Here is a 19,333-nt window from a genome sequence, read left to right on the forward strand (position 1 = left end):
AATGTTCGAACAACAACACAATTCTGAATCGACAGGGGAGGAAGAAGCGTGGGGACACACCACCATTCGCTCCGAGATTTGGTTTGTTTTCGTTGGGAGCACCATGCTAAGAAGGTTTGGTACTCCGGGACCCTCTGGGATGGGACATTGTATTTCCACGAATGCCCTGGACACTATTTGCCGTGGTTATAGCGCCACAACTCGCTCTCAATAAAACAGTTTAACTCCCTTTTAGAACTAAAACAAATCACAAAAATTCGCAATGGATCGGAATGTATTTCCACCGAACATCAGACATTGATTCATCTGCACATTACAGTTTTTCAAAAGACTTTCAAACTTAAATCTATAAATAGTTATCTGTTTGATGTTGTGTGTGAGACCAGGGACAGCAGGGAAGTCTTCCCACCCAAAACTTAAACGATTTCTTAGATCATGTAGTAAGCGAAATAGAGCCCTTTGAAAAAGTTACATCACATTTTTAATAAGTTATTCATTAAAATCTACACAGAAAAAAAAGTTTAATTTTGGATGATTGGATATGTGATATAACCTCTTTTGTGTAATTTATCTAACGTGGTGATTATTGTACTCGATCGTAAAATTTCGATCGTAATTTCTCTACTCACGATCGAGAATTCTCGATAATAAGACTACGACTTACCTTATCAAATTTTTTTTAGAAATCTCGATCTATCATCGACAAATTACGACTTACCACCGGAAATTACGGTCGATTTTTTTTAGAAAGCTCGATTGTGGATCGAGAAATTACGATCAAAATTTGTAAAATCATATGTTTTTTTTTTAAATTTTGTTATTTAAACGACAAAAAAAAATCTAAGAATCAAGAATTAAAAAAAATCAAAATTCTTAAAAAAATAAAAACTTTGATAGCTTTTTAAAAAATAAATTTTTTAACAATTTCAAAAACGTGAAAAAATTAGAAATTAGAAAATGAAAAATAAAAAAAAAAACAAAATATAAAAAGAACTTAAAAAATATAATTTTAAAAATAATAAAAATCATGAAAATAAAAAAATAAAGTTATAAAAATTTCAAAATCAATTAAAATAAAATTCAAAATTCTTAAAAAATTTTAATATTTTTTTGAAAAATTAAAAAAAAATGATAATTAAAAAAAATTACAATTTCAAAAACGTCAATAATAAAAAAAATAAAAAATCTAAAATACAAAAAGAACCTTAAAAATAAAAAATAAAAATTTGAAATTTTGCTGAATTAATATTAAAAATTATAAAAATCTTGAAAATAAAAAATTAAAGTTATAAAAATTTCAAAGGCAATAAAGTAAAATTCTTTTTTTTTTAAATATCAAATTCGAAAAATATGAAAAATACCGAAAATTCCAAGTTAAAAATTCGAATATTTTTCAACCATTTTTAATTTATGTTAAGCTTTTGTTTAAAATTTTCAAATTTTTGAAATTGATACATTTAGAAATCTGTAATTTTATTTTTTGAAATTTTTTTTTTTATTTTTTTTTCTTGAGATTCTTGGAATTTATGAACAAGAAAACAATTTTAGAAATTTATAAAAAAAATTGAACAGTTTTACAAAATAAGTTGTTCAAATAGTGAAAATCAGCAAATTGGATAAAAGTTAGGTGCGAGTGCTTAACCTGCCAAACATAGGAGAATTTCCCCTAGATCAAGAAATTACGTTCGAATGATCTCAATCTACTATCGACAAATTACGACTAAATATCGACAAATTAAGATCGAAATATTACAATCGAATGCATCACCACGTAAATTTATTTGTGAAAAAATTGTAAAATTGCGTAGAATTTTCAAATTTCCAAAATTTTATTTTGTTTAACTGTGTATATATGAGTTTGAAGAATAATCATCCAAAGATTATGATGTCTTTGAATTCTTAGGGAGCGTTCTTTTATTACGTAACGCAAAAAATCGAATTTTTAGACCCCCTCCCCCCCCTCCTCGTAACAAAATTTCTATACAAATTTTAAAAAATTTGTATGAAGCGTAACACGGCATTCGACCCCCCCTCCCCCTACTGCGTTACGTAATAAAAGAACGCTCCCTTATGACTGGTATATATCTGTATGCTAAATTTCAGCAGGTTTTAAGATGGGCTTTTTAATAGAAAATTATTGAAATTTATGCTTTTTCATAAATTTTCAGAGAAGACATTCTAAAATTATGATGTCTTTTGCTTCTGTTCTGTCTGAAAGGTACCTCTGGGCCAATGAAAAATAGTTTGCTAATGTAGATACCGAGATAAACCCATTATAAAATATTATTTTCTTAGAGAAGTCGGAAATAATATTAAAAAAATGGCTCTATCTCATCTACAATCAGCAATTCTCTATGACTGGCTCAGAAATACTTTACTGTCATTAGAAAGAAAAAAAACAGGATGAATAATCATGGAATAAATATTCTACAAACTAATGAAACTGTATCATTTTTTTTTATTGATTTTCGCATTGAAATTCTGATGTAACATCTTGAAAGGGTTCTACATTGAAATCAACATCAAAGAATATTTTCATGTTATGTGCGCTATGAGAAGATATCGAAAGACAGCAACATCTCGGATCGCCTTTTTGTGAAATTTATTATTTGAAATATTCTAAAAAAATAATTCGAGCCTAACATTTAGAAAAAGATTAAAGCTCAAAATTAAAAAAAATGTTCAAATGTTAGGCTTTTTTGAACAGAAAATTTCATAAAAGAATCATATCTTGACATCGACATTAATTACAAAATTTACAATAAATTTCACAGATTTTCCAAAATATACTTTTCTGGTGTTTCTACTTACCACATCGATTTCGATCTCCTGGATCTGGAACCGCAGGATGATCGTCCAGATGAGACCGAGGATAAGCCGCGGGTTGTGATCGACGATATCTTCCGCTCCGATGGACTCGAGACGAACCTGGAAAAGAAAAAAGTGCGAAATTTTTATTAGATTCGAGCTACTTTCGCGTAATAACAAATAATTTGTTCTGGTCCCGAAAAAAAAAGAAGTCAAGTCGGTTGAACCCGCACAACAAGAATTGTAAATTAAGATAAGAGAGCAAACTTGGAGATGAACCCAACAAAAAAAAAGTAAAATCACCGTTAGAGAAAACCAACAATAACTCGCTAAAGTCCAGGCCGCGCGCCGGGTATGGAATAACAATGAGCTTGGCAGATTTAAAGAAGTAATTAACCTGAGCTGCAAACAAACTGCTCTTTCGGAGCTAAAAAAACATAACTGGTCTTGAGGTCTTTCGTTCGCCTTCTGGCTAACTGAAGAAGAAGCTGCGAACGCAAGTGTGAACTGTGAATGATCTTTTAAAATTCGTTGAACTGATTTGAGCTTGGGTTTGATTGTTTTGTGTGTGTTCTTTTTTCTTTAGTTATTTTGAAGAGCACAATATGGCCAATGATGGGAAAGTGACCTGAGTTCCAGTCGGTTACAGCAAGTAGCTGAAAATATTTTGCCCAAAATAGTTTGATTGAATCAACCGTTCACTAGTAAATAGGCTTGAATTTGCTTCGAAAACTGACTGAAATTTTATTTTTTTTCATTGCAACAATTAAATTTATAATCAAAGGTTCCGGAATAAAAGCTGAGACCTTGCGATTGAAATAATAAATCTTGTTATATCCCAAGTAGCACACTTTGTTCGCCAAAAGATTTCCGAACTTGTTGTTGAACTCATTTACTATGTTTTCCCAACGTCCTTGAGAACTCTTGAACGCTGGAAAAAGCGCACGTTTTTCTGTTGTTGAACATCTCTTAACCTGTTAGAAATGTGCGTGGTTTAATTAAGTTTTACCAGCGCACGTCCTACTTGCATAGAGAACGTTTGATGAACATGTCATAAGAACTCTTAACTATAAGATTCTGAACCGGGTTGGATAACGTCGTTAGAACCGTTTAACAACATTCTGCCTTTAAGATTCAGGAGGGAGTTAGGCAAACGTTTTTATAACCGTTCAAGAACATATCGTGGCAGACAAGAATGTTAAACAGGCTTTTCATAAAATACGTCGCTTAAAAGTTTTTTTTTCTTAATTTAATGCTTTATTTGTGAGTAATGTCGCTTTACGATACTTTAACTACTAGTTTTTTTTTTGTAATTTATTAATTTGGACAGGGATACGCCATTTATGAATAATACAAATATGAATGATGGATAATACAAAAATATCAACCATAAAAAATCATTCAGTTTCCTAGTTATGCCTTTGGAGTTTTTTTTTTCAATTATGTTTGAGTGCTAATTAACATCGCTTGCTACTACTACTCTACTACTGCTGCTGGTTCCCGGTGCTGCATTTTCAGTTTTCCTTTTTGATGAAGAATGCTCAGGGCAAGTATCGAACCCAAGATCACTTCAAATGTCAAGTCCGGGCGCGCGTCTGCTTCTTTCCACGAGGGGTTATGTTGGAAGAGCAGGCCTAAACGTCAATAAGAAGTCTGCGGTCATCTAGGTTTTACCAAGATCACTAACAGTTTGCCCAAACTTCTTTCGAACGTAAGCTGTTTCTATGTTTAGAACTATCCTTGCTTGTTTCGTCAACATGTCCTTGCTCGGATTTTAGAACACGAACGCGAACTTCACATAAACAACTTGTTTACGAGAAATCCCAGCCGAAGAGAAAGGTCAAATCTACTATGTTATCACGTTCAGCAAACCGAAATGAAACATCATGTCTGCAAATGTCATTTTGCTTTACGAGTTCTACAAGCATGTTTCATTGAGGTAAGAATAAACTTCAAAATGAACTATTCGTAATCCGTTGCTAGATTTGGCATTTGTGTTACACAGCCATGTTGAACAATGGTTTTTTAATCAAAATGTGAACAATTGACCAAATTTGTTGACACTTGTTCAATAATTAACGTATAAAAACACTTATGCAGCAATTGTTCAACAAAAAAATAAAGAGCGATGTTTTTCTTGCTACTTGGGATATAGATCAATTGTCGATATCAATTATGGATCCGACATGCATTGGGCTGGCACTAATGAAATCTAACACCCGGCAGGAAGACCCATCATCAGCCGTTGGAAAGCGACATCGACTTAGTGCTGTTTTCACTCGATCGAATGACAGTGTGCTCCACTTGAGTAATCGAGAATGCATAATATGTTTTCTTTTTATTTCTGCCAGCCCGTCAGCCAGCGCACTACTCCTGCGTGATCTGTTTGCCAACATTCAACTCATCATAACGATCGCCGGCGAATCGGCTCCGATCGAATCGAATTTCTCCGCCATCAGCGATCCGCCCCCGCAATCATCTTCGGCACTGCTGTTCGATTTGCCTTCACAGCAAAAAATAAGAAATAACAAAAATATAAAAGTGTTTAAGTTTTTCGTTATTACTATTTCAACAATTAATTTCAAATCAATTTTGAAAGTATGTTTTTGTTTTTTACTGTGACTGCAAAAAAAAAACAGAAAGAAAGCCGCACGAAGTGTTCCGCCTCAACAGTTACACTTTTCATTATTCAATTCGCGCTCATTTTACCCGTCAGAGCCGTGTCTTCCCTGTGGGGCTTCTTTAGATAGAGAGCGCGAAAAAAGGTGGCAAATACCTAGTTTAGACTGGTGTTGGAAGTGACGCCCACCACGGTGACGGACGGTGTAGAGTTGACACACTTAGGCTTGAGTACGGTTTACAGTTTGTTACTCTATTGTAATCACAACTGCATGCCAGGTTGAGCTAATAACAGCAAAAAAAAAAAAATTGGTTTAAACTGGATTCGAACCCTGGATTCGAATTCCCAATTTCCAAATCTTTAATTCCGTTATACAACAAATCACAAAAGTAACCAGCTACTAAGTCGTCACTAAAATATCACAACAAAACAAAAAAAACAGACAGAACACGAGAAACTCATTCATATGGAAGAGTGCGTTCCCATAATGATAATAATATAAATAATACGCGCGAAAGCCGGTCAGAGAGCCGGTTCCATGGTGCGTGGTTGTTGGTCGAGTGCAGAAATGATGAATAATGTTGTTGTTGTTTGTTGTTATTTTTGTTCCTGTTGTTCGCGCAAACCATGCGAATCTAAATAGCTGCTCCACGACGATCCCTTGTTCAGACATTAACGCTGTAGTCCACTTGGACAATTAAATCAATTGATTTCAATAACATGTTAATTATTTCTAGTACATTGTAACTAAGATTTGTTTTGAACTGTTCCTCAACAAAAAAAAAGTAATTTTATTGCAAAAATAAGTCCTCATAAAGCTCGTAGACCCACCTTCATGTATACCTATCGACTCAGAATCTAAAACTGAACAAATGTCTATGTGTGTGTATGTGACCAAAATCTCACTGAGTTTTCTCAGCATTGGCTGAACCGATTTTGGTCAAACCAGTTGCATTTGATTTGGTTTCAGGTCCCATACGTGCCTATTGATTTTTATTCAGTTTTTATAAGTAGTTCAAAAGTTATGTATAAAATGTGATTTGTATTTATCCGGATGTTAGATAAGATCCGGATGTTAGAAATCGACTCAAATACTTTTCCAACGAGTCTAAAACATTGAGAATTTGGCAACCCTGTCTTAAGTTATGGTCATTTAAGTGATATTTATGTACATATTTTATGCCGGATCTCACTTAAATGTATTTAAACTATGTCCGGATCCATCATCCGACCACCGTTGGGTAGGTAATCGAAAGACCTCTCCAACGAGCAAAAAACATTGAGAATCTGGCAACCCTGTTTCAAGTTTTGGCCACTTAAGTAAAATCACATAAAATTGCATAAAATAATGCAATATTTATTTTACATCCAGGCTTTTTACACGCAGCTGGATTACTACTTTTTTAGCTGTGTAGATAGAAAAAATTGTCCAATCCCATCGAATCGCCAATTGTTGATAAAGAATGAGGAAGGCATCAACCACATAGTCGGATTAAGTTAGTTTTTAATTATGTATATGCCATTTCTGTAATTTTTATTTAATATGAAAAATTAAACATATTTTTTATAAATTTCATCTTAAAAATGCATTTCACTTCCAAGGTAATTATTCGTCTATTTTCAATTACCAATTTTTTAAACTCATTTCTTCATGAGTTTCATTTTGAAGATGAGAGCAACTCTCACCGAATTGATTTTATTTTCATTTTTTTTTTAAATTTGGCTTAACTTTTTGGGGACCTTTTCTTTGACCAAAGAAGCCATTTTGTGTCATTAGTTCACCCATACAAGTCTCCATACAATTTTGACAACTGTCCATACAATAATTTTCTGATCGATTTGATGTCTTCGGCAAAGTGAAGCACTAAAATTATTATGAGGTTTTAAAGTCAAACAGCCCCCTTTTCTGATGCCAATATCTCAACAACTAATGGTCAAATTTCCAATGGTAGAAAATGACTATTGACTTCAAGACTAACATTTCAAAATGGCGTAATATTAAATATTTTTCAATTTAAAATGTTAGTCTTGAATCATAAAAATTCATAAAATGGTAATGGAGAAAGGAAAATAAAAATGAACAAAATCGGGGGTTGAAAATGCAACTTTAAACATTGATTTCGATTAAACTAACAAAAAATTGCAAAAATAGTAAAATTCTCAAAGATAAACAAATGGAAATTGTATTCATTTTGGAACTTAGGGAAAATGTATATATTTTAGATCTACCCTAGAGATCATTCTAGAGATATTTACGGATCAAATGTAGCAAGAATCACACAAATTGGGTAATAATTGACTGAGATATAGCTTTTAGAAGTTAAAATTCCGTCTGAAAACTCTTGGGGCTTCAGGTGTAAAGATGTATAATCGTGTAAAAATCGGATTATTTTACCATGTTTATCAATATTTTTTTTTTTTAAATTCAAATACTAGATTAAATCATTTAATTTGCCCAATAGAGTTTGGTTGAAAATTTTGAAAAATAAGTTGGGAAATGTTTTTTCAAGACTTACATTTCCATCAGACTAATTTTTGAATCAAAATCGAAATCACAATCATAATGACAACAAAGCTAATTTCTTCTTGAAAAACAACTTTCCCACCAACAAAAGTGAGAAACAAACTAATGACATACTTGAGGGGCACCGTTCACATGTTAGAGACATTTACCGCAGCATTTATCCAGTAGCAACAACCAACTCTGCCCATGCAACTCCCAGACTAGTGGCGCGACATTTTCTCGTCCTCCTCCATTGTACCAGGAAGAACATGGGAAGCAGCCGCAACAACAACAACAACAGAAAAAAACATAAACAAACCACAGCGGGGTGTTGAATGAACGTAGCAGAAGAAAAAAAATGCAGAAAAAAAAACAATATGAATCAGATGAAACAAAAAACAAAGGAGCGAAAAAAACTAAGTAAGTAGGTAAAACATGCCAACCGCGCGAGCATAATAATCCATGTTGTGCATCTCTGGCGGAACAACATCCCGGATAAAAAATTACCATTTGATTACCATATTGGATCATACAATGACACTTTGAGAAATGGTAACTATTTGTGAAATCGTTTTTCAATTTCCCAAAATTAAAATTTAACTATATTAAACTATTTGTGAACTGTTTGATTTAAGGTTACTTTTTGCCAAATAGTACCTAAACCATTTATTTACCATACAACAAACAGTTTTTTGACGAAAATAGTATTGAGTTTTTTAAGGTTACCATTGCTAACCACCCTTATGCCAGATGGTTAAACCATTTGTGAGATAGTAAAAATTCATGCCAACCATATAAATACCATTTCTAAAATAGTAGTCAAACATTTTTGGAAATGGTAGTAACAATATAGTTTAAAGTTCAATTACCATATGAAAAAAAGTTTTTATATGGTACTTTTTTATGCGGGATACACTCAAAGACAGACACATGGGACGTGACTGTGTGAAACAATTGCTTGTCATTTCCAGTTCATCGTGTTTGCGCTTCTTTATTACTGTTGATGGTTGAAAATTGAGTTTTTTTTTTCTTCAAAAACGATTTTTCCAATCTTACACATTTTTATTTTATTGCAATCTGTACTCGGTTGCAACAAAAAAAAGCAGCTAGCATCAGCTGATAACTATGAAAGAAATAATCACTGCGATCGACCGTGAAGCGTTAAGATGCACTTTTTTCTTTATTAGCATACAATTACGCGATCGGTTGCAAGGCGTTAACATCTTATTAATTAAACACTGCCAGCCTTGAATTTCTACAAGCGAAAGAAACCTTATAAATTGTAACATTTTTAAAAGAAAGTGAACAACTCCAACGAATTGCAACAACATTTGATTAAAACAACAAGGTCCCCCTCCCTAATTTGCATACTTCGATAAATTATATTCACCTTATCGAATGCCCGTTTCAAAAGCACCGTACCACCTTTATGCAGAACGAGAATCGGGTTCGTCGCCTGCGAGCAAGTCTTTTAAACGCTGGGTGTGCGAACCCCAGCAGCACGCATGTCGTTGATGACCTAGAAACTGTGTGGTGTGGTGTGCTAAATGCAACTCTGCACACAGCGGTATATGGACCAGCGGTGCAGCAACCTCCACAGGGATGGTGGAATGTTTTTGCAAAGTGTGATGTTTTGATGGGAATTTTTCTTCATTTTAAAAATTTTGTAAACTTATAAGTCAAGGATTTCAAGAGTTTTAATATTGAGTACTACAATAATTATGTATTCAAAATTAAAAAAAATCTGAAAATTGACAAAATTATTTTTTTTATAGGTTTCGGTTGTCGAAAATATTAAAAAAATGTTTTGGTTAAAAAAATTAGATGGGAAATTCTTTTTCGAAAAAAAAATTAAATGTGCGAATGAATTTACGTGCAAAAATGCCTTTTTTCAGCGTTGAAAAGCACTTTGAGCTTTATTGAAGCAATCAAATAATATTTTGAAGTTTTGTGAAATGTCCACGTACTGCGGTACTGTAGAAAGTAAAGTAAAGGTTTTTTTTTGCATTTTTTAAAACTAATGGCTGTTTAATTTTTATTTTATTTTTATTTTTTTTGCTGCCTTTTCGACTTTGGCCAGAGACAAGGTACATTAACTTTCAAATATTTGCAACGGCCTCGTCCCGCCCGTGTGGATCAATCGGACCGCGCACTGGACTCACAATCCAGAGGTCGCAGGTTCGAATCCCGCGGCGGGCGCTCTAAAATTCTTTGTGTAAATATGGGTATTCGGCGCCGTCGCTCCGTGCCATACTTTCATACACTTAGGAGCCCAGGGCGGCGAAGTCCTTGTAGATAAAAAGGAAGACACTAGTGGTTGGTACTAGCAATGGTGGCCGACAGCTATAAAGTCAACTTCGTTTTTTTCTATTATATTTTTAAATTAAAAAAAAAAAATTGAGAGTTTCTCAATTTTTTTTTAAATTTTCTCAATTTTTGAAATTTAGATATTTTTATGTTTTTAAAAAAAAAATTAATTCCTTTAAGGTCTTTAAAATTTTGGTAATATTTTTTTATTAATTTTAATTTTAAATTGAATTTAAAAAAATATTGAGATTTTGAAGCAGTTTTTATTTTTTTTTAATGTCTGAAATTTTAAAAATTTTAGAAATCATTGAGATTAAAAAAAAACTTTTATATTTGAAGATTTTTATTCATTTAAATTGAATTTCAATGTTTTAGAAATTTTTAAAACTATTTTGGAATTTTGATGCCTGTAAATTTTTTTGAAATTATTGTTTTATTATTTCAAAAACACATCAAGTGTTTAAAATTCTAAAATATATTAAGATTTAGAAACCGATTTTTTTTAAGCTTTTTTAATTTTTTTTTGATTGTTTCAAATTTTGAAAGTTTTAGAAATCATTGAGATTTCAAAATAATGCTTTTATTTTAAATTTTTTTATTCAGGTTTGATATTTTAGAAATTTTTAAAATAATGTTGGAAATTTTTCGCGCCAAAAATTGTTATAGAAAATCATGGTCATGACATCTACATGTAAAAACAACCTATTTCTAGAGTAAATATTCCAAACAACCTATGAGTTATGGGTTTCCCATGCAGATAGGATCTTTTGAAAATTTTATCTAGATTTATAGTGGCTATGAATTGAAAACGATAAAAATAAGGCAAAGCCAATTTTTTTATCTTTCAAAAATTATGAATTCTCGAATAATTGGCTGTCAAATGAATTTTTACTAACTTGTGCTATAGCTCAAAAGATTATATTTGTATTTTTTGTTTGTATAGTCGAATTAAAAAATGGGTTTTTTTTGGAGTGAACTTTGTCCAACTTTATACCAAATCGATCAGAAAAACCGGTCTCAAAATACATATTTTTGAATATTTTGAAAGTCTTTTTGTATGGGCAGCTGTCAAAATTGTACGGACGAAATAATGACGCAAGTTGTCTTTTTTTGTCATGTAAAAAAGTACACTCAAATTTTCATCCAAATCGAAAATATTAAAAGAAATCCTTGTCTCAAAGAATTGCTCTGTACTTCACAACCCTTTTCTGACTAAAACAAATTCGAGATTTTTTTTTAAATGAGATGTTTACTATCTTGAGGCTAACAAAAATGGACTTTATTTTCGCCAAATTTTAAGACATTCTTATGTAAAGTAATGTAGAGTGTGCAGCTCTGTTATGATTAGAAAATGGGAATAGATGAAATGACAGCTCCGACATCCAAGACATCAGACCTAATTTTCTTCTGTTACAAAAAGTTGTTAGGGAGCAATTTTGTTATTCAACTTTTTTTTTTATTTAAATTTTACCTACAAAATCTTAAGTGAAAAATTAATTTTAATTCAGCATTTTTTTTAACAATTTTGGGAATAAAATTCATCAACAAACTCAAGGCCAGACCTGACTGAAACTTCCAGCCGACCATTTCCCCTGATGGCGGGACAAGTGGCTGTGCGTGCGAAGCTAGTTTCGTTCCTACGCCAGAGAAAGGGAGGGCCCCCGCGGGCAGATTGACAACAGAGCAAGACACGATGTCGTCCGCCGTGCAGCATCCCAACCCGTGAGTAAACTGGTTCGCGACGAGGAGACACCTCTTTTCAGTCAGTTTTACCGGGCATTTATTTTTCCTACTATAGGTGTAATGGAGAAAAATTAACAGCAATATGTGTAACGGTTTTACCCCCGTCCCTCGATAAGTGGGTCTTCTTTTTAAAGCTGGAGATGATAAAAATATGACAAGTAGAGGTGAAAGTGACCAACTTATTAAGTTAATTATGAAACTGGCTTGGATATTATGGGTCCCATGGATAAAATTAGAGTACCATGAGGAAAGCAGTTTAATTTCGATTTTCTGTCTGAGTTAACTTTTCGATACATTGCAAAGGGAATCAGTTGGGCGGAAATGCAACAAATTGCATCGAGTTACAAAAGTGTTCACGAGGGAGAGAGAGTGTTGGCTATGATACAATAATTACATTTCTCCTTCTCCTTCGAATTGGCATTATCCACGTAATACGAACCGCCCAAACAGTCAGTGTGATGGCCCTGGTGAGAGCAAAAGCGGAAAACCGCAAAACTCACTCTCGAAATCCAAGCTGAAACTTTGCCCGGTGCACAGTGAAAATTTAAAGAAAAAAAATATTTCGAAATTGTAAATATTTTGGCACAAAACTAATTTTTAATTTATTTAATTTAAATTTCAAAAAATATATAGAATTTTTTTTAACAGTGCCAGGTTAGGGGTGGAGGGCAACTCTGATCGTCTGAGGAAAAGCACCATTCCCTCAGCAGGCTGCACCTCCCCCACCCCTAAATGACACCCCCCAGTGATGAGGCAAGTAGTAATGGCACCAAGAAGAGGAAGAAGAACGAGCGATGGACGAAAAGTTCGTTGACTTTCTGCCACCTCGCGCGGATGGAGGCAAAAAGCAAAAGCGCGACAGTGTAAGAAATCGAAAGAAATAAAAAATACGAGAAATAGCGAAAATAAAGCACGAGTTAATAAAATGGTACTGAGCAAAAAAGGTAAGCAAAGAAGTTGAATGGAGGACAATATAAAAAAAGTTATTTTAATGCAATTTTTTTTTAATTACAATTCATAGAAATGGGAGGAGTAACATTGTCGTTCCATGCAGAGAACTTGTTTTTTTTTGGAATCAACAGAATAAATATTGGGTTCATAGGAAACTCTATCAGAAATATCCTTCAAAATCGATCAAAGGGGGGTTGAAAATTTCAAATTTGAAGGCCACGTGGTTTATGCACGATCCCTAGACCAGGTTAAATAAGGAGACTTCTTTTAAACAATTAATCGCAGGTTATGAAAATTTAATTACTGCATTAATTGTCCTAAATGGATTTTTTTAAATCGATTTATGAATTGTATGCATAACTTTGACTATCATTTTAAAAATGCTGAGTATTTTAAAATTTCAGAAAACCAAAAATTTTCCAACCTCACTTTTCACTTTTTAATCAATTACCTATTGAATATTTATCAATACATTATGGAATGTGAGACCATCAAATGTATCAATGAATTCTTGCATAATGTTTTTAAAAGATTTTGCGTCGAAACTTTTAAAACTAAATTTGTTTAAACCACCCAACCAGAGCCGATTATTTAAAAAATAATAAAAATTTATGTTTAATGGCGCACGCAACAAATTTAAAAAAATGTAAAATAGAATTGACGTAGGGGAGAGTGGGGAGACTTGATCCCCGGGGACACTTGATCCCAAGCCTGTATCTCGTCAGCATGTGGGTAAAACAATTAGCTTTGTTCTAGAAAGTTGTGCGAAATTAACTAAAACTCATTGTAGAAAACAAAGAAAAAAATTAAAAAAGTTTAGATTCAGTTACACACATTTTTCAAAAAACGAGCTGCAAAAAACTTCCAAGAGATCTTTTTTTCTTTGTATTGATATGTATAGAAAACACTCAAAAATTATTCAAAAAAATATTTTTTACATATGAATTGTTTGATAAACTTATCAACTCCAAAACCCTTACGCATTTGATGTTAAATTTATCGTCATACTATTTTTACAATCAATTGTTTAAAAAAGTGCGTTTAGGGAGACTTGATCCCTGCATTTTTACAGTCACTGGAATCAGCCTCAAGATTAATTAATTGAGCTGGATTTTCATACATAGTTTCCTTTAGTATAGTTGTACATAACTTACTGCAGTTTGAACCATTTTTCAAAAATTTCGTAAACAAAAATTTCCAGCTTTTGTAAACATGCTTAATTTTGGTCTAAAAAATAATATTTTAAGTTTTTAAATATTTAACATAATAAACTTGTTATATTTTGAACACAAACGTACAGGTTTTATGTGAAATTGCTGTAACTTATAGAAAATTAAAAGTTTGGATGAATAACAAACATTTTGCTTAAGATTTCTTCAAAATGTTGAAAGGGGGATCAAGTTACCCCTAACATTTTTAAAATGCCGGTTTAAAATATTTTTTTAAAACGCTTGGCATGATTCGAAGAGTTCATCTGATGAAATATCCTTATTAGCCAAACACAGATGAATGTTTAAGCTTTCAATTCATGCAAAAAGTTTATAGTTTTGTGAGAAATTGACAGAGTTATGTGTGATACAAAAAAAGGGGATCAAGTCTCCCCACTCTCCCCTATCTTCAATAACATTGATCCAAAACTGACTAGATCGCCATTCATTGCATCTAATTAAAAAATATTCCAATAATCAATAAATAAAACAACCGGCAGTTTTTTACTATAGCTAAGGAAACCATACATTTTCATCTACTAGCTACAAGCTAAAAAAACAAAAATAAATAAATTGAGATTGAAATTTCTGACAAAACATTTAAAATCATAAGCTCTTATTGCACTGATACCTCCGGAATGAGTAGAAACGATCGTTCTTTCTTCTTCTTCTTCTTCTCTCTCTCTCTCTCTCTCTCTCTCTTTTTTATTTTTTTCCTTCAGTGAGTGTTCGTAAAACTCTCCTAATGAGATTAATTCAATCTTACATTCATTTAAAAATAGAAAATCGACCATGTTTGAGATTTTTAATAGGCAAACCAATTTTTAACCCTGACAATTTCAACTTCTTAGACTGTTATTTAAAAAAAATGTTTAAATTGAGATAGAAATTTCTTACACAACCTTTAGTAACCATTATTCAAACTCCCAATTCTCTGATATCTCAGTAATGAGAAAATGAGAAAAGAAAGGTTTGTTCCCTCTTTTTTCTCTCTCTCTATTTTGATTTTTTTTTCCTCCAGAGAGTGTTCGTGAACTCTTTTTATGATATTCTTTCATCTATTTATTAAAAAAAAACGATAATGTTTCAAATTTTTATCATTAAATAAACCAATTTCTAATCGTTTTCTAAACATTTTTTTTTTCAAAATTGTATTTTTTAATTCGTGAAACTCTTTTAATAAGATATATAAATTTAATCATTTGAAAAAATTGACCCATTTTTAGATTTTTCATTAAATTAAACATTTTTTACATCATCTCCGAAACATTTAATTTAACAAAATTGTTTTTCTAATTCGACTTTTTGTAATATTAAATTTAGATCGACATTTATGACAATGCTTTTAAAACCAGTAAATGAATTTTTATTTCTCTGATATCTCAGGAATGAGTGAAGGAAGGATTGTTCTCTCTTTCTCTTTTCTCGCTTTCTCTCTTGATTTTTTTTTACTCTAGTGAGTGTTTGTGAAGCTCTTTCGATAAGATCCATAAACAAATATAAAAAATCAAGTTTTCCTTGGTTTTTTCGGTACACAAACCAATTTTTAATTATCATCTTAAAAATTAAATTTCATTCTGTTTTATTTTATTTTTTTAAGTTCCATCAATTTTTAAATTTTTTTTAGGAATGTCAAGGCATATATATGTTGCTGAAATCCAGAGTTTTTTAATAGGTCCTATAAACATATGAAACACAATAGATTACAGGACCTTTAAAAAAATATTCTGGAAATATTGTTCATCTGCCTATTTTTACATATAGAATCGTCCACCAAATGTTCAGAACGATCCGCGAGACTTTTTGCAAAATGGATTCAACTTGTTTGGTTAAAATAAAATATTTTTTTAAAGGTAATTGGTCCTAAATTTCTTGTTACCTTTTTTCAAACATTTACGCAAAACACCACCAGGTCAGCAAGGCACATCCAAATAACATTTTCGTGAAAAAAAAACAAACACGTAAATTTCATCGCAAAAAAGTTTGCCAAAAACAAAGACTCAACACAGCACTGGCAGTACCTTAATTTTATTGTCGTTCGTGCAGCGTTTTTTCGAGGTCTGTGCGCAGCTTTACCGACGCTAAGCAAAAAGTTGGCAAATAAATAAAAAAGAGGGAAGGATGTAATCTGTTGATTTTCAAGCGCAATCCCTAATGCAATTATTTTGCCAAGCCGTGGCGTGGGTTGCACATACTTATTGCTTCAAGTGTTGATATTGAGGGGGTTCGAGCAAAAAATTTAAATAAAAAAGGTAGATTTTAAGTGCGCAAAAAGTAGCTACCAACAGATTCTTTTTTATTGGTGGAAGATTTAATGTGCAGAAGCATTTGGCTTTATTCACGCAGATGCAGTCGTGAAATTCGTAATTAATCATGCAATTATTTATTTTTTGCCAAACTCTATCGAATTCAATTGACCACACGTCAAAACAAAAAAACGTAAACGCAAAAACAAGACTGATCCTGAATGACTCCATTAAACCCTCAGTTATTCCACGACCCGATCGTCCAAGTTCGGACAGTTACACTCCCCCCCACTGATGTGACATGCAAAATTGTCCATTCACGCAGCAAAACGTGACCACAATCCGCGTCCCATTTGCACACGATTATGACTAATATGGAGAGAAACTGCGCACGCGGAGTTCGCTGATCATGACAGAAAAACCGACAATGATGATCAATTTGAATTAGAATTCTATCGTGGCCGGCACGGAGGCACACTGTGGACTGAATCTTAAATTGAGTTTCGCGTATTGTTGGAATTTGGAATGGAAAAGTTGAATAACGGTGCTTTTAGGAAATTTCTGGTCCACTTAGAAGTCGCAGTTTTTTTATTTGCAAAAATAAACAAAAACAATTGATTCACTTAACAATTTTGTTAACAATTAAGACTAAAAAGTCATTAAAATAAATCAGTCTTGAAAATAATTTGCAAAATTCATTTAAAAAAAAAGAAAGAATTCGACTTTTTGAAGATAGCTCCAGGATCTGACCTAAGCAAGTAATACGACCAAATAGCCTGCCAAATTTAATTGACTTTGAACGATTTTTAAGATATTAACGTTGTTTTTCATAATTACTTCACAACAAAAAAAAGGATGTGCTCTAAGCAAGCATTACGACCAAAGAGATTTGTTTTACTAAAAGTCTAGAATCCGGTTAGGCAAGCGAAAAAAAAATGTTAACCTTTAATCTAATTCAATCACATTGTATAGACTGAATATGTCACGAAATTCGCATTGACAAAAAAACGCATCAAACCACAATCGAACCTTGTTCACGACTCACTAAACCTCGTCAAAACATCCAAATTCTCCGAAATTGACCGCGCTCTAGCGCTATTCAGTCCGACAATTTGTCCATAAAATATTCATTCTCGAAACGGTCAGCACTTGACCTATTTTCAGCAGTCCCCCTCCCCACTCTTCACCACAGCACTCTTAGTCGGTGGCGACAATCGATAATGAAAAGTGTCAATTGCAGGGGGAGGGGGGGGGGACCCGGGGCTACAATAGATAGTGTCGACGGAATCGCACACGTAAAGTGTTGTGATTTTGCTGGGGAAAAAATGCTACCTCACCGAAACCGGTAGCACAGGTATATTGATTCGCGCGAGCTTGATTAGTGAACGGTGACCGGCCGGCGATTGAGTTAGATAAGGGGGAAGGGGAAAAGTGCAACATTGGCGGTTTCTATTTGCCGGTAAATTAAATTAATTTATTCATGGTTAGTGGGGAAGGTTGAGTGGCGTAGCTAGTCAGCGCGGCGGGCAGCTGATTTTCGCAGGGGCGGTTATAACAATGAAGTTCGTGTTAGTGGTGCACTTGGCAGTGATTTGTTTTTTGTCTAACAACTAAAAGAAATATTGAATCAAAATCAATTGAAATCCTATTGGATACGCTCTAAGCAAGCGAGATGACTAATGGTGAAATTATTTTTGCAAAAATTTATTTTTCTGCTGGGAAATTAATTTTACCTACAATAAGAGAAGATAAAATAAGTTAAAGTAAATCGCCTTCAATCTAAATTTTTGTTCGTGTATTTCATTTTTGAGCACTGTTTTAACTATATTTATTTTGTTTTGTTTACAAATATGTTCATCTACGACGAGAGAAGATTTAACTGTAGTTTTACCTGTAATTGAAACAGTAAAATCGAAGATTTCCTCCACGATCTCAGTAAGTGTCAGAACTAAAATTTTTAGTTGAAGATTCTTGCAACCAAAAATCGATGATAAATAATTAGCTAGCAAAAACTGTACTGAAAAATTCTATGAGATTTTTTATGATCGATGTGTAGGAACTACTCTAAGCAAGTGATACGACCAACTAATTAAAAGATGGCCAAAAAGTAAAATTTATATTCGAACATGTTTAATTCATATTCGCTGAAAAATTAAAAAAACGACAGGTTAAGGATCTGGGAAACACAAAAAAAATCAAATTTTGTTTACTGGACCCTTAACAAAAAAATTGATATACAGTCCAGACTCGATTATCTGAAGGCCTCAGAAAAAAAAATCACTTGGGATATCGAAACTTCGGATAAGGCTGGTCTGGTAAAAATATTTTAAAAAGTTATGTTTTTCAAAAAACTTTAAAATTTCAATGGAATTTCAAGTGCAATCAGCTGAAATTAATTTAACAAAATGTGAAAATTTTCAAAAGTACCATCTAATTTTCGCACGGTCCTCAGAATCATTTTCCCATTATTAGGCTGGTACAAATTTTATTTAAAGTTTTTGTCTCCCCCTGATTTTTCGAGCCAACTTTAAAGGGGGGAGAGACAAAAAACATTTTTTCAATAAACTTCAATATTTCAATGAAAATTTAAGTGCAATCAGTTGAAATCAATTTAAAATGCATTCCCTTGCGTTTAGAATCATTTCTAACATGTTTGGGTTGATTTAAAAATCTTTGGATTTTTGAAAATTTTCGATGTTGATTAAAGCAAAGAGTTTTTTTTCGCTAAAAATCTTTTTTTCGTCAAATTTTTTTTTTTTGAAAACTAATGATTGCAAAACAACTGAACTGGTGTAAAATGCATTTTAAAACACATTTTCCATGCAAATGTTGAAACTATGGCTTGTTATTTCAATATTTATATTTTTTTTTATTTTTTTGCCCTCCCCTCGACCCCGGCCAGAGCCGAGGGACAAAAACTTTGAAAAATATTTGCACCGGCCTTAAC

General features: G+C 32.6%; 1 protein-coding gene across 5 annotated transcripts in view; it reads right to left on the reverse strand.

The window, feature by feature from the left end:
- Nucleotides 1-19,333, reverse strand: part of LOC120415017 (spectrin beta chain, non-erythrocytic 1) — a 166,370-nt gene that overhangs the window by 36,260 nt on the left and 110,777 nt on the right. For all 5 annotated transcript variants that reach the window (XM_039576409.2, XM_039576400.2, XM_039576392.2 and 2 more), the window contains exon 4: nucleotides 2,812-2,928. In XM_039576409.2, coding sequence (XP_039432343.1) covers nucleotides 2,812-2,928 — 117 coding nt within the window. The remainder of the gene's footprint in view (nucleotides 1-2,811; nucleotides 2,929-19,333) is intronic.

This window comes from Culex pipiens, chromosome 3 (assembly GCF_016801865.2).
Source record: "Culex pipiens pallens isolate TS chromosome 3, TS_CPP_V2, whole genome shotgun sequence".
NCBI classification, from domain to species: Eukaryota; Metazoa; Arthropoda; class Insecta; order Diptera; family Culicidae; genus Culex; species Culex pipiens.